General features: G+C 56.6%; 1 protein-coding gene across 5 annotated transcripts in view; it reads right to left on the bottom strand.

Annotated features, from left to right (window-relative positions):
* Positions 1-7,790: 7,790 nt before the first annotated feature.
* PHF2 (PHD finger protein 2) overlaps positions 7,791-22,060 on the bottom strand; it is a 101,653-nt gene continuing 87,383 nt past the window's right edge. For all 5 annotated transcript variants that reach the window (XM_035298984.3, XM_035298988.3, XM_035298990.3 and 2 more), the window contains exons 15-22: positions 19,799-19,977; positions 19,604-19,674; positions 18,807-18,970; positions 13,738-14,015; positions 12,604-12,699; positions 11,879-11,988; positions 10,371-10,755; positions 7,791-9,781 (exon numbers count right to left, since the gene is read on the bottom strand). In XM_035298984.3, the coding sequence (XP_035154875.1) occupies positions 9,693-9,781; positions 10,371-10,755; positions 11,879-11,988; positions 12,604-12,699; positions 13,738-14,015; positions 18,807-18,970; positions 19,604-19,674; positions 19,799-19,977 (1,372 nt within the window). In that variant the 3' untranslated portion in view covers positions 7,791-9,692. The remainder of the gene's footprint in view (positions 9,782-10,370; positions 10,756-11,878; positions 11,989-12,603; positions 12,700-13,737; positions 14,016-18,806; positions 18,971-19,603; positions 19,675-19,798; positions 19,978-22,060) is intronic.

The following is a 22,060-nucleotide window of genomic DNA, read 5'->3' as shown; positions in this document are numbered from 1 at the left end:
GTGGCTCTCAAATCTGTGCGACTCTGGCCTTGGCCCCAGCTCAGGACATGTTACCACCATTCTTTCTCTTGGTCCCTCAGCCCTTTACCATCTGTTCCCACTTCTGCTTCTAGAGGGAGCTTCTAACTCAGTAATCCACCCTGAAGCATCTTGCTCAAATATCAATGCTCTCATTACCTGGACTTCCACAGGGCTTCCTAGTTGGGAGGATCTGTCTCTCCCACAAGCCTGAAGTGTGATTGCTTTTGGATGGGCCCTGAGAACACTGATGTCACTTGGCCTCGGTGGCCCATTGTACTGCCAGGGAGGCCAGTTGGGAGCCATAGGCAATAGCCAAAAGCCCCAGAGCTGCGTTCCTACTTCTCTTTGGTTTGGTTTATGGTCTCAGACCCAGAGCTAAGACTGAGGCCAGAGGGAAATCTTTTCTCCAGCCCCTACCCCTAAGGCTGGCCCAGAAAGGCAGCTTTCAATTCAGTCTAGCCTAGTTTGGGCCGAGCACCCAGAAAGACACGAGCATCCCTCCAAGGAGTATGGGGTGGAGGGCCAGCAGCCACTTGTCTGGCATGGGCTGTGGTTGGGTGATCCCAAGACTTGCCCTCTGCCATCTGAGCTTCCAGGAGCCCCTGGCCCACCTGGATAGGCCAGCCATGCTCACTGTGGTAGAAGTGGCAGACCCAGCCCCTGCTGCCTGACCATGCCCCTGACTGCCTGTGCACCTTCCAGCCATTAATCACTGGGGTCTCAAAGAAGGAAACAGCGATAAACAGACTCAGAAGGGCCACCCGGACATATTGTCCATCCCAATCCACAACTGCAGGGCCAAGCTCAGTGCAGCTCCTTCCCCCACCCCCACCTGCCTCAGGACCGTGAGCAACCTGGGGCCCAGCCCCTGCCCTGTACACACTGCACTTCTCCAGTAGCCTGGCCAGCCACCAGACCCACCCCCTGTCCTTCCCTGCTCTCACTCTGGCCCCTACTGTGCACGCATGGGTACCTCTGCCTGGAGCCCCTTCCTCTAACACCCTTTTTCTCCTACCTGGAATCACAGTCTCTTCTTGTCAAACTTGATTCTGGCACTTCCTCTTCTAAAATTCCCTGTGTGCCCCTCCTCACCTGGCTCTCCAATCCTTTTCCCCTCCAGGGTCCCTGGCCACTCCATTCACATTGCTACCCATTGACCACCGAGGCCCTTACCTTCCCAGGAGCTAGGCTCCCCAAGGGCAGGACCACAGCCAGCTCACCACTGTGGCCCCAGCACCAGCCAACATGGGATCAGATGGAGAGAGTCCTCACATGTGAAACGGGCCTGGGGAGGCCTGATGATTGCCCAAAGGATGCCCTGCTGGGGTTGTGAGAGTTGCAGTACAAGAGCACAGAGGACACAGAATGTCAGGATCCCGTAACAGTTAGTGGGGAGCCACAGATGGTGGTTGAGCTGGAAAGTGACAAGAGGAAATGGTGGCTCAAAGCTGAATTTGGGGCAATAAAGACAGGAATCAGGAGACCTAGACAGGCAGAGAGGGTGTAGTGGTCCTGGGAGACTGCGTGCCCCTCCCCCGCCCCACCCCAGAGTCAAGTGAGAGCTAAGCCCAGAGAGTGTCTGCATTGAGTTACGGGAAGAGGGAGGATTTGACCGGGAGAGCACAACCCCTCCTCCCTGAGCAGGGAGAGTGGATGCAGCCTGAGGTCACCAGCAGCCTTCATGTTTGTTTCATGGGTTTGCAGCTCATCAATCCAAGGAGGACAAGAAGGTTCTGGCAGATTGGGAACATATTCCAGCATTGCACCTGGAAACCCTGCAGGAGCACAGAGTCCAGACGTTGATTAATTACACTAGGAAAAACCCATCCACAGAGAAAGTAATTTCTGCATATTTGTGTGCCACAAATACCTGGATACCAATGGAGAATATGTCAGGGTGATCCCAGTGCTCTGCAGCTAATCACAATGCATTCCAGTGGAGCAGAGCTGAGTGGTTTAAAAAGTAAATAACAAGGAAACAGGACTCTCTTTTCCCCAGATGTAAAGGTGAAATAAATGGCTTTTTTGAGCAATGGCAATGATCCCAGTAAACATCGTGTGGATCCACCTGTGAGTGTGGCACAGAGCAAAGGTGGCTTACCTCTGTCACCCTGATGGCACCCAAAGGGCACCCCACTGGGAGCCCTGCCAGCCCAGGGAGCAGAGATGCCAATGGCCCCAGGAGGCAAAGACATGCAGTTTTCCTAAACTCTAACAGAAAGGAGCCCAAGAATGAAGGAAGGAAATCCAAATGTCCTCCTGGGCACGTCGCAAACCAAAACTTCCTCTGTCAAATATCTGGGCCACTGCTCATTTATATTAGATTTCCCTTTGACAAGCAGACAAAACCTCACATCGGTGGTATACACATGTGGTACTCCTGATTCTAGACAACACATGGACAAAATCCTTCCTTTTCCGAGTAAAAAGACATAGGTAACACCATGGAGGCAGCGTCACACACCTGTTAAATCAGCCACAGTGAGCAGAAACACAGGAGGGTGTGTGGACAGGAGGGCTCTGTGGAACTGCCGGCCCCCTCAGCAGCCCACACATCCCAGCCATGCCGCCCGAGAGACTTGTCCCCACAAGCAAGCCAGGCAGGTGGAACCTTGGAATACCAGGCCCTCAGGTCTCATTCTCACAAGCCCCTCAGGAGACCAGGGGTATTGCTGCATTTTACAGGCAGGAAGTTGAGGCCCCAGGTCACACAGTGGGCAGGGGCAGCTCTAGGACCTCCACCCTCCACCGTCAGCACCATAAGTGGGGCGCACCCTCTCTTTCTGCTCTTGCCTGCAAAGCCGGCGCATCCATTGTTTGGTAAATACAGTTTGCAGGGGGCGAGGAGGATTCCCGTCTTGGAAGGGCCCTGGCTGGCCAGTGGGGCCCAGGGCCCAGCAGGGCCGGCAGGAAGACGATTAATGACAAGGATCCTACTTGGAGGCCGGGCAAGGGCCCAGCCAGCGCCGGGTGTTTGCAGCTCGCTCGTCTGTTTGGGGCTTGCAAATCCGTGTCAGATGTTAATGGAACAGCCTCATTTTTCTGCCGAGGTGGCATCGCTGGGGTTGTTTGGATGAGGCGGCGGTGGGACTCAGACTGGGAGAGGCTTCGATGGAAGTGGGTGGCTCACCAGGGCGGTCCGGGTTTGCCGGGGGGTATCCATCAGGCATCCACAGCCCAGGTGGGCCCCTGCGGGCACCCCACCTAGCACCCCACTCACCACAGCCAGTCCTAGCAACAGGGGTCTGTGGACAAAAAACTTTAAGTTGCGGCCAAAAAAAATAATTTACTCCAAAATATGAGAAAGAACTGAAAACTAGAAATGAGTAAGCGTTTAAGCATTGGTACAGGCCAGCCCAGCACACACACCCCAAGGCCCAGGGCCTCCCCTGCACCTCCTACTGCACTTGGTGCCAGGTCCACCCACAGAAGTTCTCAGGCCAGGCCTGGCCACCCAAGGCAGCGCTGCAAGGCCATTACTGCCCTTGATAAGGCCTAGAGGGCAGACATCAGAGCCTGGGTGGGGCCACCTCTCCCTGGCCTCAGCTCCAGTGGGGACATCCCCTGCTACTCCAGGTGAAGGCAGCCTTGCCATCAGGGAGGCAGAGGCCCAGTGAAAGAAAGCAACCTGCCCCAGGTCACACAGTGAGCTAGACCCTCTGAACAGGCTTGCAGAAGGGTGGGGGAGTGCCCCACAGGGGGCTGTTGGGAAGCGTTGGGGGGTGTTTAGGGAGGCAGGGGCCCTGGAGCACCTATGTGTGGGGTCAGCACCATCATCCCCACTCTGGAGATGAGGAGACTGAGGCTGCCCCCAAGGCCACACGGCCAGGCTGGGCAAGGACCTGCCAAGGGGGCTTAAGGGGATGAAGCCTCCTGCTAACCCTGGCTCTGCTGGCTCTCAGCCCCCTCTCCTCACCTCCCTGCCTCCAAGCTCTTCCTCAGCAAGCTGGCTCCTGTCCCAGGGCCTTGGCACAGGCTGTCCCCTCTGCTCACACTCTTCTCTCGAACCGTCTAAGCCTGCCCAGCCCATGACCCAGCCCTGTCCCCTCCGTTGGTCAAGGCTTAGGGAGTGTGCTAAGTGGTCGGCCAGCTGGAGGAAAGCTTGTAGTGCCCTGCATAGCACACAGTGGTGCTCAGAAACTGTGACCACACTGGCCACGGAGTCACTGGACAAGACCATCAGTGTTGAATCCGGATGTCTGATACCTTCCATCTGAATGCTTATATCACCGTCACAACTGGGAGTTATTATTAAGGAGATTGCTTTCATGAGGCCGGGAATACAGCTTGGATTTTAGAATCTGCAACAGCTCTCTCTTTTTTAACCCTGGCCAGTCAGCCCTCTCAATTCTCCCTTCCACACTACCCTCCAGCTCTTGAAACTGCGAACAAGTAGGGCAGAGACCCTTGGCAGTCATGTGTCCCAGACAAGACTTGCTTCAGTGTCACCATCCACCAATCAGGCTCCTTGCCCAGGGCTGTGCAGAGTCTGGGACAGGCACAGAGCTCAGGCTCAGCTGGGGCAGGCAGGGGACAGAGACCCGCCTATCTAGGGAAACGGGGTGGGCCTCTTTGCAGCCCGTTGAGGGAGAGCCACCTTGGGGACGGCACTGGTGCTCCTTAGATGAGCTCCGAGTCCCACCCTACTCTTCCACTGGCTTAGGCCCTGGCTGCAGCCATCCACATCCTTGCCCCACACCCATAGCCCTCCTTCCGCAGGCCTTGCAAGGTGCCTCCTGGCTGTCAGCTGCAGAATGTCTCTCTGCAAGTCTCTCGTATAAGCCCAAGGGCCCTGGAGCTGACCTGCTTGGACTTAAATTCCTGCTCTAGCAGCTGAGAGACTCTGTGCCTCAGTTTCCTCATCAGTAAAATAGAGACACTCAGAAGAACTCCCTCAGGGTGACTGTGGAGCATAAACTCGGTAACACAGCACACGTGCATCAACCACTCCCTTCAGCTAAGCTGATTTTCACTGCCGTCCCAGCACTCACAACATGCCTGTAATTTTTTTCCCTTTAGTTACCATCACACATGCCCTTAGCCCCTAAGTCCCAGCACCTGCCCCAGCCCCAGGCACTCAATAACCTCACACAATTGTCCTCCTTGTTCCCGGCCCTGCCCTGCCCCCCAGTGGTGATTCTGGGTATGGCTCCAAAGGTTCGCAAACTGAACCCTGTTTTGCCAACTGAAGGTTCAGGGACTGGCTCTGGGTCCAGCCGGGGCCAAAGTACCTGGGCACCTAAATAAGCAAAGCCCTGCAGAATAGACTGAGCTGCCCGAGGTGCTGAGCTCCCCACCAGGTATGGAGATGATGGGCACATGGCAGGGGGAGGGGAGAGTCCCTTGCCTCTGCCCCACCAGCAGCAGGCTACAGTCCTGGAGAGCCCACTCCACCTGCTCCTGAACTGCAGGCCCCCACCCAAGGGCCTGCCACATCCCACCACTGTGAGGGTGGCCCTGGGGCCCTGCTCTGAGCCACTGCAGACCCTCCTTTCTGTTCAGCCCACGGGGCTTATATCTGACAATCCCAGGGTCTGGCTGCCTGCCTCTGCCTCTGCTCACGTTGCTAGAAACATCACCTCCCATGGGTCAGCTCCAGGGGCCCCTGCAGACTGCCCTTCCCAGCTGGAGGCATGTCTCCCCCACACACTGTCCTGTGGTCCTGTGTTCCTGTGTTCCTGTGGTCCTGTGGTTCTGTGTTCCTATGGTTCTGTGTTCCTGTGTTCCTGTGTTCCTATGGTCCTGTGTTCCTGTGTTCCTGTGGTCCTGTGTTCCTGTGGTCCTGTGGTCCTGTGGTTCTGTGTTCCTGTGGTCCTGTGTTCCTATGGTCCTGTGTTCCTGTGGTCCTGTGGTCCTGTGTTCCTGTGTTCCTGTGGTCCTGTGGTCCTGTGTTCCTGTGGTCCTGTGTTCCTGTGGTCCTGTGTTCCTGTGGTTCTATGTTCCTGTGGTCTTGTGGTCCTGTGTTCCTGTGGTCCCGTGGTCCTGTGGTTCCGTGGTCCTGTGTTCATGTGGTCCTGTGGTCCTGTGTTCCTGTGTTCCTGTGTTCCTGTGGTCCTGTGGTTCTATGTTCCTGTGGTCTTGTGGTCCTGTGTTCCTGTGGTCCCGGTCCTGTGGTTCCGTGGTCCTGTGGTTCCGTGGTCCTGCAGTCCTGTGTTCCTGTGTTCCTGTGGTCCTATGGTCTTGTGGTCCTGTGGTCCTATGGTCCAAGCAGCAGGTGTGGGTCCCACTCCACTGTGAGCAGCAGGGGCCTTGGTGGACTCCTGGGCAGAACTGGCTGATAACAATGCCTGCCCCAGTTTGTCAGTCTTGGTGAAAGCTGGGGCAGATTCTCCACACACTGCTGGACACACACTAGACACTCAACAAACAACTGTGGAATCCAGCGAGCTTTGCAGGGTAGGATTGGGGGTAGTTTGCTTGTACGTGTTCACTGCACTGAGTGCTGACCTTGCTCCCCAGAGCAGGGCAGGGTGCAGGAACAGACAGGCCCGAATCTTGGAGGTGTGACCCACAAAGTCCACTGCTGGTCAACAGCTCCCTTCCAAGTGGGAACTCGAGAACTCAGCCACTGCCCACCAGCCTAGTGGCACTCCCATGCCCAAATGCTTCACCTTCACAGCCTGGTGGGCGGATGGCAGAACCAGCCACACAACCACCTGTGGTGAAGGGGCTGGAAATGACAGTGAGCAAAGGATATTTCTGAAGCACTCAAGTCCCATCCAAGGAGGGCTTCAAGTTGCATTGGTGTCACGTGTTGGGGTTCCTAGGAAAGGTGGTTCGGGGCTTGGGGAGGGGCTGGGGGGTCTTGGCTATCTGAGTCCTTGGACCCCCCTCCTCCTCCCCTCCACCCCACAGCTGTCAGTGAGACAAGGACCTGCTGTGTTGGAAGCTATGGGTCTTCCAGTCTTGAGCCGACACTAGTGGCCCCGATCTCAGTCCTGGCCTGTGCACATCATGGGGTGTAAGATGCCCGAACAAGGCAGAAAGAGCCCCAGAAGTGAGAATGAGGCTCCTGGTGGTGGCTGATGGGTGCCATGATGGAGGCCCACGTGAAGGAGGGGCCTTGGCCCACCCAGCATCTTCAGGAATGAATTGCACACCCCCCGGGGGTTCTGTGGACACCTCCATAGCTGGACTTGCCAGGTCCCCAGGGTTGGCCGTCTTCAGCCTCAGCCTGCCCTGTGGAAGGAGGAGACCCGGTGGCCAGGATGCAGGCTGGGACTCTGTTTATCCATCTGTGACATGGACCTCACCCTCCCAACTTCACTGTCACAGGGCAGTCAGCACCGACCCCAAGGTTAGGGGAGGAGCCACAGCCAGGGGCACGCTTGGGGCCACATGGCTCCTGGCATTTGAGTGTCTGTCGGGGAAGGGTTGTACCTGCTGGTTCACTGCAATAGCATCAGTTAGGCTGGACTGTGCAAGGGACTGAATGCTTCTGGGTGTGCATCTGTGCTGGGATGCATGTGTGTGTGCCCAATGGACTCAGCCAAACCCCACATCTGTGAGTCCAGAAGAAGCTTCTAGAGGCTTCCTGAGGACATCCTCAGGGCTGGGACTGGCAGAGCCAGGGTCTCAAAGGCTGCTGCCATCCCTGCACTCCCGGAGGGTCTCTTCTGCCCACTCCTGCTGGCCAGCCTGGGGCGCTGCGTGTGACTTGGCCAGGCAACCCAAGGCTTCCCATGAGGAACGAAGGTGGCCGGAGCCTCCCCACCACCCTTGCTGCCAGGGCAAAAGCTGCAGTCGGGGCAGAAATGACACAGACATGGTTCTGTACAAAACCTGAAATATTTTTACTTTTTTAAAACTTTGATCTAAGTTGCCTTAGACCTCATGGACTTGATACAAGAGTAATATGAATCGGGAAATAAAACACTTTAATAGCCACGATAAACTTTGTTAGAAATGTACATGTTGCCAAAATAATAATAATAAAATTAAAAAAAAGAGAGAGAGAGAACAGCTTGATGTCCAGGTTAGATTATAGAAATGTTCAACAAGGACAGGGTAAAGGAAACTTTAAAACACCGGCTCTGAGTAAGCCTGGGGCCCGAGAGACTCCCCCTCTCCCAGCCTCAGGCCCTGGGGACTGCATCCCTCCAAACAGGACAAGTGGGAGTGGAGTGGATAAGGCCTCCACCAAGCTGCCTCTCCCCATGGACAAAACATCCAGGTAATGGGTATATAAACAAAGCTCATAAGAAATGTACAAATATAAAAAGCTACAAACATTAATAAATTACAGCATCACAAAACACGGAAACACTTCACAAGGTGCTAGTAAAATAACTGTATCCCCCAACCCCTCATCATACAAGAAGGAAAACAAAGAGCTGGTATTAAAGTTGAAGATTCATCTTCAAAATGTGTCTGAAATAGATCTTTTGTGTACTATTTGCTTCTGTAAAGACAGAGTGTAAGGCTGCACACACATCACTTGTTTTTCAGGCAATACCTTAGTTCCTAAAAGAAAAAATAATAATTAATAGTAAAAGGAAAGAAGGAAAAGGAAAAAGCATCAGAACCCAACTGTCCATCAGACTCAGCAAAAAACTCGTATAAATGTTAATGAAGAATTCTATAGAAAGAAATTCCTAAAGATACTTTTACTCTTATAAAAAAGAAGTTATTTAAAAAGCTATTTACACGCTACATTCTATGAAAAATATGCTTCAGGAAATACATCTAAAATTAAAATACAGGATTGCCTGAGAAACAAATCCAGCCCCTCCGTGTCAATGGCGGACACACCACCCAGGTATGACCCATGAAGGCGACACCACACACTGACACGGGAGAACAGACAAGTGCCGACCGAAAGTTCTCTGGCTGCCTGGCCGCTGTCCCTGCCCCACCAGTCCCAGGGCATGGGTGCCTTGGCTGAGAAGTGCTTCTCCAGAGTGTGGCGGCAGGACAAGATGGTCCCTGCCACATGGCTTAGCCTGGGCCTCCCAGGCCCCAAGGTGTGGCTGAGCCCTTGCCCTTTCCTGGGGACCCCACAATGGCTCCCTGCCTGCTAACACACCAACCCGGCTGCCAGTCTTAGCTGCCCCCGAGAAATGCTCCTGGGCATTCAGGCCAGACACCCACCATCTTGCTGCCACCTACCAACCAGGGAGCTCGGGGCAGACCCTTCCTTGCCCGCCAAGTACTGTCTGGACTTGGCTGAGAATCACTCAGGAAGAGAAGGGGGGACATAGACATCCCACTTGCTCCTCCTCTTTCTGTGTTCTTTGCCTTTTTTTAAGCCCCTGGAGGCTGCCAGCCTAGGGCCAGCTCTGACTCTGGGGCTGGTGAGCATTGGCTCACTCTGCCTTCCTTGAAGGACTCATGCTCTCAGCAGAGCTGCAGAGGCCCTGCAATCACACCCACGCTCAGGGGGGCCTGGAGGCTGTCCTTAAAGTGGAACGAATGGTCCTCAAACTTGCAGGGCCGCTTTTCTGGGACAGGTCACTCTTAGCAACTTGAGAAAAGACGTCCATTTTCAAATCGAGGGGCCGCGCTGGGCTTGCTCCGCCAGCTCAAGGGACAGACGCTCGTTGGGGAGATGGCAGCCAGGAAGAGGCAAGGCCCTCCCTGGTGAGGCAGCTCGGCACCCTTTCAGGAGGCATATGTTTTCGCGGGGCTCCGGGGGTCCTGAGCGGAGCAGAAGGATACTGGCTTTCCACACCTTAAAGGAGCAGTTTCCCGTTCCGATGAATTTTCAAAATTTTCCCAAGCCTCTGCTTGGCGGTTGCCATGCCCTTTTTTGTACGTTTTCCTAGAGGAGTGGGGAAGGGGACACAAAAAACGAAGGTGAGCTACATGGCAAGGAGCACGTGCACCAGTGTGGGGGAAGGTCCTACTGACGCCCAGGGGCAGCCTGTAGCTCCCCATCTGCAAAATGGGCCTATGGGGTCCCAGCTCCGGGCTCAGCACCCCTCGGGTGTCCAGGATCACTGGCAAAGCCTCCGCCTCAGAGGCCGTGTCCTCAAGGGACCTTGGAAGGTAGAATAGGCATGGACTTGGGGATGGCACTATGAGGAGGACTCGAGGATGCCTGGACCCCACCCCCAGTAGCAAGGCCAGGAGCCACTGCCAGCACCCCGTGCTACATCACCCAGTCTCCACAGCTGAATGGCCCCACAGCCGGGGTGCAGGCAGATCGGGGGCTGTGCACGCCCACTGAGCAGGGGCATGAATGCTCACATGTCCTGTGCCATGGGACATGCTCACACGACCACACAGCTAACTTGGACCACAGCACCCTGCCACCCAGGGCCCAGGAGCCCCTCCTGATGTGCTGCCCTCTCTCACGGGCCGAGTCTGCAGGCTGGGCAGGGGCTGCGGCCCTCCAGCAGGCTCAGTACCTTTGGCAGCGGTGCTGTTGTTCGGAGACGACGCAGAGGGCCGCCTCTGTGTGAGAAAGACCCCGGGGGCCATGGGCTGGGAGGCGCGGCCAGCCTGGGCCCCGGTGAAGGCGCCGGCGGCTGTATACTCATGGTCAGCCAGGCTGCTGCTATGTGACTCAGACGGGGGCTCTGGCGAGCTGCCCTCCTGTGAGGCCTGGCTGCTGGCCGTGCTGGTGGAGGCCGGGGTGGTGGAGGCCGGAGTGGTAGAGGCTGGGGTGGTAGAGGCCGGAGTCATGGAGGTGGAGGTGGTGCCAGCAGAGACGGAGGTGGAGGTGGAAGGGGAGGCGGTGTTAGGAGTCAGCTTCCTCTTGGCACTCTTTTTTTTCCTGCTTTTCTGCTCCTCCTTTGAACAAAATATGCAGGACAGCCTCAGATGCACAGCCAATGGGCCATCAAATCAGGGAGCTGCCCACACAGCCTTGCTGGAGGCACTCAAGTGCAGCAGGGGTCTGAGGCCTGACTCTGGGCCGTGTAGGACACAGGACTTATGGGGACAGGGCGCCAGCACCCATAGCAGCTGCCTGGCCTCCCCATCAGTGTGAGTTAACCTAGCAGTTGAGTCTGTAGGACAGCACTCCCACCCCATCACCCGACTCAGCAGCCATATGCATCTCCCAGTGCTGGAAGAATATTCACTTTGATCCTAATTAACTTCCTTGGCACCTAGATGAGGTCAGGCCTGGTTTGGAGGGTATGTGAGGCTCTAGGATCCTCTGTTTCTGAGCTGGAACAAGCTGAAGGTGGGCGACAAGATTGGCAGGAGCACATATAGACAGAACACATCATCTTCTGACTGAGGACAACTCAAAAACACCCGTGTGACAGGGGAAGGAAAACGGAAAGGGGAGGGAAAGGGAAAAGGGGGGAGGGGGAGGGAAAAGGAAGGGAGAGGGGGAAGGGGGGAAGGGGAAGGTGGAGGGGAGGAGGAGTGGGGGGAAGGGAGGCAGAGGGGAGGGGAGAGGAGGAGGGGGAAGGTGGAGGGGAGGAGGAGTGGGGGGAAGGGAGGGAGAGGGGAGGGAGAGGGAGCAGGGAGGAAGGGAGAGAGAGCAGGGAGGAAGGGAGAGAGAGGAGGGAGGAAGGGAGAGAGGAGGGAGGAAGGGAGAGGGAGGGGAGGAAGGGGGGATGGAGGGAAGGGGAAAGGAGGGAAGGGGGAAGGGGGGAAGGGGGAAGGGGGTCTCTCTCCAAGTTGTTGTAACACCAAAGAGCAGCCCAGCCTTGGCAGTAATGGAGTTGTCCAGTGTCAAGGCCCCGGACGTCAATTCCTAGCTCCCCGAGACCCCACATGGGGAATTTAGGGCCTGAGTGAATAGGGTACTCTCTAATCAAATGTCCTCAATCCTGTGACTGCCCCTGGCTCAGGGGGTCTGTGCATGGGGTAGAGAAACAGGTGCCTTGGGGAGCCTGAGCCCAGGTGGGTGTAGCGGGGACATGGCTGCCATGTGTCCCTCTCCTTTGCCCCTCCTTACCTGCTGGGAAAGCTTAGCTGCAGCGGCCGCCAGCCCAGTCTCGATGGAGGCGACCCGCGTACCCTCACGCACAGGCCTGTCCTGTCTCGGCACTGATGGCCCGACCCTTGCTGTGGAAGAGAAGGGCCAGCCTTGTCTAGCTGTAGGCCATGGCCTATCCACCCCGCCTGGTTTGGGGCTCCCCTGCCCCCACCCCAGGCAGGCCTAAGCACAGGGCTCCCGGGATGTGAAGCCACTTCACAACAGGGCAGTCAGCTGCCCCACCCAAGGAGGAAGACATCACAGTGGGGTCTGCATGGGGCACAGCCCAGGAGGCCCAGCAATATCAGAGAGGCTGGGCAGGCAGGTGAGGGTAATGTGGAAGGTGGTCTCACCCCACTGGCTGCCCTAGCAGGTGTCTCAGCCACCATCAAGGGGGTGCCCCCTCACAGAGCTGCCCACTGAGGAAGAAACCAGAGAGGGGCTGGCCAGGGGAGTGAGGGCTTTTGAGTGGGGGCTGCATTTAAGCACATCTGGGCTCCCAGGCCCGCAGAAGCAAAGCAGAAGTGAAACCCAGGGCCCTCCTGCAGGCAGCCGACCAACCCCAGTGAGATGAGCTGCCCAGCTGTCGGGACAGGACAGGCATAGAGCTGAGCCCACATTCTCAGGGGCTGGAGGGACCATGGACAAAGTCACAGCTGCCACACTAGGTGTTGGGTGGACCCCCACACCTGTCCCAGCACTACCTGTTGGGCTGTAGGGAGCGTCGTCTGAGCCTTTCCTTTTTTTCGACCGGGACTTGAAGACGGGGTTGTCTTCATCTGACTCCAGTGAGGGGTAAACTAGAGGAAGGCAGAGGGAAGGTGGAGTCTGCTGAGTGCAAGGCAGGGCCATGGGGGGCAGGGGCTGCAGGTGGCCACAGACCTTCCTCACTGGCGACCCCAGGGCCTATGCTCAGGTCTGCCAGGCTGTGCCACTGTCAGCTGTGATGGAAGTTGCCCATGGTGAGGATACCCCTAGGCACAGGTAACCCACAGATTATCCAGAGGGGCAGGGACTCACCAGACAAGAGGGTGCCTGCATCTACCTGACCAGCCTCCTCTGCCCAGCCTGGCCCAGGTGCCTGCAAGCCCCTGGCCTCTAATGGCTGCCCTCCGTACATCTGTTCACGGAGCTTGAAATCCCCAGAGGCCCCACCTGGAGGAAGCTGCAGCAGAGAGTAGGGGACCAGGGAAGGATGGGGCCCCACAATCAAACTAGGGCATCTCGGCTCCTGCAAGAAGCACTTTAAGGCTCCAGTAAAGGTTCTGTTTGGTGAAAAGTCTCTGCTGCTATGAAAAAGAAAACTGTCTAACACCCAAGGAACTGGGTTGGCTCTGGCAGCCCCAGCCATGCCTTGCAAGTCTTGGTGAAGGGAGCCCTGTAGGGCACGACCTGTGGCTGGAACTGCCCAAACACGGTAATGCAGTGACCTGTGACCCTCACAAGCCAAGTGGCACCCTGCACTTACTGCAGACTGTGGTCCTTGAACCTCTGAGGCCTGTGAAGGAACACCCAGGACCCAAGGTTCAGGAGAAGGCAAGCAGGAGCCCGGTGCCACACACCTCCACAAAGCGCAGAAAACAGGAGTTCACTTTGCTGTCATTCTGTTTGTCAAACTAGGGCAGGCCCCACCACTAAGCCCAAGTCTGTCTGCCAGATGTGGGCCAGGGCCAGACTCGCTCACAGGAGGGTCTCCCAGGGACAGTCAGAGGCAGAGGGTTTTGCTGAGCCGAGGCCGCTGTAACTTGGAGAGCTCCGTGTTTATGCTACTGTCTCTATTCTCAGCCAGGCCTTCTAGGGCTGAGCCTGGACCTGCCCCACACAGGAGCGATACTCACCATAGTCGGAGTCCTTGAAGCAGGCGTCCAGGTGGTCCTGCTCTTCCTCATAGTCATCCAGGTCCAGGCTGTTCTTGGCAGCCCTCTTGAGCAGTCGCTTGCCTGCACTCTTGCCGCTGCCACTCCCATTCTTCCGGGCAACATGAGCCGCCAGCGAGCTCCCCTTGGCCTGGCCGGTGCCCCATGTGGTCTGCAGGCAGGAGTCGGAGGCCTGCAGGTTGGCCATAGACAGCATTCCCTGAATGGCTTCCTGCGTGCTGGGGGAGGCCGGAGGCTGGCTAGGGGCACAGAGAAACAGGCACTCAGCCCAGCACTTTTGGCCTGCAGCCCATGGCCAGCACAAACTCCCGGCCTGGGTGGCAAGCAGAGGACATGGAGTAGAGGGTGGCAGTGAGGTGATGACTTCTCCCTTGGAAGAGACCAGCCACTCCCCCCAGTTCAGCTCTGCTCATCTATACTCCACAGGGAGGGCTGGAGGCCTGGGGACAGAGATGGGCATGGAAAGGAGACTTGGGATGACAGCAGATGGGAAGGGGAGGCCAGACCCTAACATGGTCACACTCTGGTCTCTCACCTTAAAGCCGGCAAGCAGACTCAATGACCTTCCTGTACCCCAGCCACTCTGTGTACCCCCTTGGTCCACACTGTGCCTCTCTCCAACTGCAGAAATAGCCCTGGGCATTCTCTACCACACTTTGCAGGGAACATTCCCACATGCCACTCTAAGATGGGGCAGTACAGCCCACTCTCTTCCATGGCACACGCTAGTGACTGGCAACTTCTCTCCACACCCACACCTGCATCTATACTTGTGCCTACCCCCACCCCTGCACCTGCATCTACACCTGTACCTACCCACACACCTGCACCTGCATCTACACCTGTGCCTACCCCCACACCTGCACCTGGATCTATACCCACACCTGCATCTACGCCTGGGCCTACCTCCACACCCACGCCTGCATCTACACCTGCACCTACCCCACACCTACACCTGTATCTACACCTGTACCTACCCATACACTTGCACCTGCATCTACTTCTGTGCCTACCTCCACACCCACACCGGCATCTACACCTGCACCTACCCCACACCTACACCTGTACCTACCCATACACCTGCACCTGCATCTACACCTGTGCCTACCTCCATACCCACACCTGCATCTACACCTGCACCTACCCCCACACCTGCACCTGCATCTACACCTGTGCCTACCCCCCCCCCCGCACCCACACCCACATCTACACCTGTGCCTACCCACACCTGCACCCACACCTGGATCTACACCTGTGCCTATCCCCACACCCACACCTGCATCTATACCTGTGCCTACCTCCACACCCAAACCTGCATCTACACCTGTGCCTGCCCACACACCCGCACCTGCATCTACACCTGCACCTGCATCTACACTTGCACCCACCTGCACATGGACCTGCAGCGGCACCTGAACAGGCACACCTGCACCTCAGCTCACCCCCTTCTGGCAGTTTCCACACAGACTCTCAGGTTTTCTCTTTGCCCCGGCCCCCACTCCCCGCTGCTCTCAGCTTCAGGTGGCCCCTCCCATAGTGCCCAGTCTGTCTCTCATCTGCATCCTTGTCCTCTGCCCCTCATCTGTGCACACACCTCCTCCTGTCTACACTGGCTCCCCTCCTTCCAGAAGAAGCTTCTGAAACACCCAGTATGTGATCAGCCTGTCTAGGCTCACAAAGTGGTGAGATGGGATGACTACTGTCACCCCACAGAACCAGAGGCTTGAATGGCAAGGACCCCCAAGGCCAAGTCCTGGGCTCCTTGGGGACTTCCCTCCATCCCTAACCCCTTCATGGGGCCCTGCCCCACCCCAGCCCCCCTCCCCTGTGGCCAGGACCCTCAGCTGTCAGTGCACCAGAACTATCTGGGCAGTTTTACAAATGTCAAGGCCCAGGATCCACCCACAAACTCTGAGTCAGGGGTCTGCCCTGGGCTCCAGATGCTGTGTGTAGCCCAGCAGGTACCCCCCCGCAATGGCTCTTTCTAGTCCTCACTCCTGCCTACTTCCCTGTGTCCCAAACCCAGCCCCGACAAGGCAGCCCACCCCACCCTACAGGGCCTCCCTAAGCAAGCGCAGTCACTCCTACCCTCCCTAACATCTCGAAGGACTACAGCAGAGGCCCAGCCACACCTGTCACTGCATACGTGGGGCACACAGGGTGCCTGCTGCCCTCTCCCTCTGCTCCCTGGACCCATCCCTCCAGGACTCCTGCGTCAGCATCACTGTCTCTCAAGCTGCCCACCCCCTTCTCCACTACTTCCCAGAAGTACTGGAGCACTTTCAGTAAAACCATTCAAATGGAAAGAGGCTGGCAAGTCTGTGGCTGTGAGCACACTCAGGCACTGTGTGGGGGCTTGTGTGCCCAGAACCCTTCCCTAGAGACAGCACACGTGTGAGACAAGAAAGAGGCCAACACAGTGGCAGGGAGGCTACCCAGCTCTGCATGCCTGTGCCCCCCGTGTCACCAGAAACAGACTGAGGCACCCGAGGCAGCATCCCCACAAGAGCAAGTCCCTGCTCAGAAGAAAGAGGGCTCCTAAGACTCAGGCTCTGCTGGAGCGGGACAAAGAGAGAAAGCTGCTACAGGAAGCCCAGACACAGAGGGAGTCCTAGGGCTGGTGAGGCAACCTGGACAAAAGCTGCACATGCAGGACCAGGACCGCTCTGAGGCCTGAACCCACTGCTCTCTGAGGGTCCGGCAGACTCAGGGGGACGCCCTGTGCCAGGGGAGGCTCCCTCACTGCAGCTCACCAGCCCACCTTCCAGAACTTGTCTGAGACACACTGGACTGCACTGCTTTTTGGGTTTCACAGGAACTGAATAGGATTCAGGTTCGAAAGCCACAACACTGGGAAAATCAAGCATGGTCGGCCTTTAGAGCTCATCAGAAGGCACTGCCAGGAGCCGCCCCCACAGTGCTGGGACCACAGTGCCCCGCCCCACAAGCCTCGGTGCTGAGGGCCTGCCAGAGCGAGTGCGGTCACTCCTGCCCTCACTGACATCTCTGCAGGAACATGGGCTCCCATCCCCCGCTCAGGAGCCAGCCAGAGCATGCAGCTTGCCCTGCAGCCTCTGGCAGGCCCTGTCCCAACTCCTCAAATCGCCTGCAAGGCCAGACAGACTAGAGGGCGAGGGGCCTGCACCCAGCCACAGGGGTTGGCCAGGGACACCCACTGTGACGGTCCATGCCATGCCATCTGCACAAACCAAGAGGGTGAGGCCTGCATGCCTAGGTCCCACAGGGCTGCTGGTGAATCAATGAGCAACATTTAACTAGTTGGCATGGAAAATAATACATTAATCCCCCAATTATCATACCTAAATCCTCTCCTTTTCCCCTAGCAGTAAACACTGAGCAAACAATCCATAATAAATTAACATATTTTCCTCCATTTTCTTTAGCTGTTTTTTCCAAGCAGCCCATACTTAAAACAGAGCAAATGGACCATCAAAAACTGACCTACGCTCCAAATGGGAGACTTTGGGAGAGGAACTGCCTGCAGCGGGATGAGGGGGGCCGGCGCCCTCCGTGGCTCCTGGCAGGCACACTCCCCCAAGGCACAGGCTAGGCAGGGAAGCTCTGGGTCTCTTGTTATCAGTGTGTCCACGAATGAGCTGCCCAACTCCTGGGCTGAGATTCACAGCCAGGAGCCCAGGACACAGCACCTCCTCACAGACAGGCACAAAACCCTCCCCATCTCTGTCCCCATCTCCATGCCCCCTGCAAGTCCCCAGGTACCCACAACAATGCACCTGGTGGCCCCCCAGGCTCTTGGCTTTGTCTGCCCTCATCTTGGGTGGCCTCAGACACGCCCCACCTCCAGGGCCGGAGGCCTCTCCATGGACCTCGGAGGGGCCTAGGGTGTTTAGGGGCCTCTCCCACCACTGAGGCCAGTCAATGAGGTGTTGGCTAGCGCATACTTCTTCCCAGAGGACAGGCATCCCCAGAAGAGCTGTGTGGAGCACCAGAACCTCCGATTAGAAAGAGAAGCTCACAGCCAGGCTTCACTCCCAGCTCGAAGCACATCTCTGCAGAAGGAGTTTAACATGGATAGAAACAACCTAGTGCCAAGCAGGAAATCTGCCCCCACTCCCAATAAAAGAAAGCACCTTACAGCTGGCTTTGTGATCAATATTACGTGAACATAATAATGCATGTGAAACAGTAATTTATGAAATAAAAAACAGCCGATTGATTTAGAAAAAGCTCTTTTCAATCAAGCCCTTAATCTACTTTGACCAAGCCTGCCCCCCATCTGTCTAAAAGCAGGCCTGGCCTGCGGCTTCTGCCTGCCCACGGAGCAAGCTCGGGGCTGTGTGGAGCAGCTGGCAGCACGGCCTTGGGTTGCCCAGGGATTCTGGAAACCAGTCTCAGAGGCAGACCTTGGGAAATGAGCAGGACCCAAGCACGGGCTCTGTCTTCCTCAAGTCAAGTCACTGCAGGACAAGGGACCAGTCACGTGCGTACACCCAGACATCACTGCCCAGCACTAGTCAAACCCTCCAGGACCCGAAGCTCAGGTTCCGGAATCAGGCAGATGGGGATTCTGGGCCTGCCTCTGTCACTTCCTAGCAGTGTGGTCATGTGGAAGTGGAAGCCCTCAGAGCCTCAGTTTCCCCATCTGTGCAATGGGAATCTGCAGCTGTCATGAGGACTAGGAGGGCTGTGCTCCCCATGGCAGCTCTGCCCCCAGGGTTACCCATCTGTAGTATATATGGAAATTCCCATAAGATTTCAATGTGAAAAAAAAAAAGTCTCGACACTTAAAACTAAAAACCTGTGGTTCTGAGAGAATGCACCAGGGACCATCATAAGAAAAATAAGCCCTGTTTGAAAGCAAAGCCCCAGTGAGACCAACCAGTCCAGCATCTGTACCCTGTGGTGTGCCCTCCTGCCCAGGCCTGGGGGTGGCTCAGCACTGGCTCTGGCTGTGAGTCCACCTCACAGGCCCCCAGCACCGTGGCCAAGGGCCAGCCCTGGGCCTGCCTGTTCCCTGCGCTTGGGTGCTGCTGGGTGGTAGGGCCCACCTGCTAGGGTTGTACTCCATGGCGCCGACCTCCTCACTGGCCTGCAGCAGGTCCAAGATGCCGGCTGCCGAGCTCCCGCTCTCCTTCTTGACTCTGGCATTGCGGCTGGGCTTGGTATCTGTGTCGATGTGCAGTGAACCCTCGTCTGAGGAGTCGTCACTCTGCTGCTCAATAGACAGGGCACCGGTCAGGGGAGGGTCCGGCCACCGAAGTGGCCTGGGAGTTGAGAGGGGGATACTTTTTCCCTCTAGGGATTAAATTAGGTTTTTAAAATGTTTTTAAAGAGCACTGCCCTTCTTATGAACACTGCTGGGTCAGATGAATGGCCAACACATGGACACATGGGGCAGATGCAGGTGCCAGAGCTCTCTCAAGACCACAAAGGACCAAACTGTCTTCACATCGTGTGCCGTATTCACAGAGGAACTCTGGTTCAAAGGAACCCTTACTCGAGGGGGCCCCAGTGTGTCACATATGTAAAGAGATGCCGCCATGATTGGATGGAGAGGCAGGGGCAGGGCCTGCAGCCCCAGAGGGACCTCCAGCTGGAGGAAAATAACAGACTTAGATCCCGATAACCTCCCCCAGTAGGGGGCTCAGCGGGAACATGCCCTCACAGGCCCCGGCAGAGATGACCACTGTGTCTTTGAGTTGGATGTGACCTTAGAACGCTCAGAAAAGCGGGGGCAAGGGTAAGAAACACCCTCAGACACCGCCCTGGAGTCACTCCAACCACAGCCTTGGGGACTGCCTAGAGATGGCCTCCGAGACCGAGGAGGGCCCGGAAGGCAGCTCACCTTGAACGCTGCCGAGTCCAACTTTGGCTTCGTGACAGGCATGGGCAGCACCGCCTTCTTATCCAACAAGACTGAAAGCATAGCACACGGGAGTCCAGCAGGCCACTTGCAGGGAGCCGGCCACCCTGGGAGGACCTCTCAGGGACAGGCCGGGCCTCTCTCACTCCCCCTCCCCGACACCCCCTCCCAACTCACAGGATAAATCCCTTTTCGGGGTGTTTTTCTTCCTCCTGATGGGAAACTCATCGATCTTGAGCTCGCCATCATCCGACACGTACTCATACTCGTCCCGCACGGGCTTGGGCTTGTCCTCCTTGAAGTTCTGTAAGGCCCCGAACACACCAGGACTGGTCGGGGGCCTGAGCGCCTTGGAGCTAGGGCAGAAGCGAGCAGGTCAGCAGCATCCACACAGCCACATAGCCAGAAGACAGGTGGGACCTCCCAAGGGGTCCCCTGCCAGGGCCATGGCGGGATGGTCTCCAGGAGGCAGACGATGCCCTGACTATTTGAATTTCCATCTGAAGAAGCCTCAGGCCCAGTAGAGGTTGGGGGAGGATGGAGGGCCCAAGCCTCTGTGGACAGGAGGCCAGGTTGGGCCCTCAGTCCCTACTGTGGGAAGCTACCTTTCTGCAGGAGGGGACATTCCCCAACCCCATGGCCTCTTACACAATGCTGTGCCCCCCCAACCCCACATTCAGGCAGAGAGAGCCCTTCCCCAGGCAGTTTAGATGCTCAAGCATCTAAAGTGACCCCCAACTGTCCCAGGGCCACTGGATAAGCTTAAGCCCTGCCTCCAGCCTGCCTGGGAACCCTGGCACATGCCGAACGGTCTTTAAAAGGAATAGCATCCAACTTTCCTATTTTTTCTCCATAGCTATGCTGGAAAAATAAACTCAGGGTCAGGACTACAGGATAGATGTAACAGTCTAAAAAATTAGTGTGGGCAGGCATGGTGGCTAACACCTGTAATCCCAGCACTTTAAGAGGCCGAGGCGGGCAGATCACAAGGTCAAGAGATCGAGACCATCCTGGCCAACATGGTGAAACCCCGTCTCTACTAAAAAAATACAAAAATTAGCTGGGCATGGTGGCGTGTGCCTGTAGTCCCAGCTACTCGGGAGGCTGAGGCAGGAAAATTGCTTGAACCTGGGAAGCGGAGGTTGCAGTGAGCCGAGGTTGTGCCACTGCACTCCAGCCTGGTGCCTGGTGACAGAGCAAGACTCTGTCACAAAAAAAAAAAAAGCATGCAACTTGTTTCTCTGCGGGGGCGAAGGAGGACTACTTCAGAATTTGGCCTGTAAGCAGCTCTGATCTTTGCCATCCCAAGGTTTCTCTCTATATAGTAGCTGGGACAACAGGCTGAGGCAGAAAAGTCTCAAACTTCAGACACAGCTCCAAGTCCACGCAAATGGAAGTAAAGACACCTGGATTGAACACCAGGGCAAGGCTGCTTCCAATGCTCTAAGTGAAGGGGCGGCGAACCCCGCTGCCTTACAGGCTGAGCCAAGAACACACAAGTGTTCACAGGCTAGAGTCATACTGGCCTTTCTCATCACCATCCTCAACTCCCTAGCACCATCACAGAGTGAATGCTGTTTAATAGCTTCCCAGGAACCTAGAAGCAGAACTTTAGATAAAGCAAGCAACATGCCCAGGGCCATGAAGCTAGGCAGCCACAGGACCCCACAGACCTGCCCCTTGGCTGACCGGCCTCACCTGTTGCCCTGAGCTCCCTGGCTCTCACAAGGCTCTGCCTGGACAATGCTCTCTTTCTCCACCACCCAGAAAGAGGCCCTCTCCTCCCATCCTTTAAATGAGGAAATTACGACCCAGCCAAGTTAATCAGTGGCTGCTACAGAAAGTGGCCGCCCCCTCCCACTGGGACCTGTCTGACTCTGGCCAGGTGTGGGGCCTCAGCAGGTGACATGACCCATGCACCAGGAGCACACACAGGCCCAAGTGTTGCCAATGAAACCATGAGGCTCTCAAGGCTACCACTGGGCTTAAAACCCTCAGCACCCCTCACCTCACCCCAAGGCTCATTCAGCAAGCACATACCTCCCAGACACATCCTCTAATCTCTGCTCAGCACGACCTCCTCCAGGAGGCCCTCCAGACTCCCACATGGGTCACATCCTCAGCACCCAGGGTCCCATGTTGGTTTCACACCAGGTCCTCTCCACTGGCCACTGGGCTCCAAGAGCCCAGGACTCTGTCCCCCTCTCACATCCTCAGCACCGGCTCACAAGAGCCACACATCTAACATTTGTAGGGTCTCACAGCCTCCCTCCATGCCTGAGGGACCCATCCCTCACTGCAGGTTGGCTGCATCTTCCAGCCCAGCCCCACCCAGGCATAACTGCTTCCTCACACCCACTCTGCGGAGAGAATGTAGTGGGAGGCAGGGATGAAGCTCTGCTGGTGTCTAGGCCCTGAAGAAGACGTGCCGGGAACAGG

This window comes from Callithrix jacchus, chromosome 1, assembly GCF_049354715.1.
Source record: "Callithrix jacchus isolate 240 chromosome 1, calJac240_pri, whole genome shotgun sequence".
NCBI classification, from domain to species: domain Eukaryota; kingdom Metazoa; phylum Chordata; class Mammalia; order Primates; family Cebidae; genus Callithrix; species Callithrix jacchus.
This window is presented reverse-complemented; position numbering and strand designations above follow the sequence as displayed.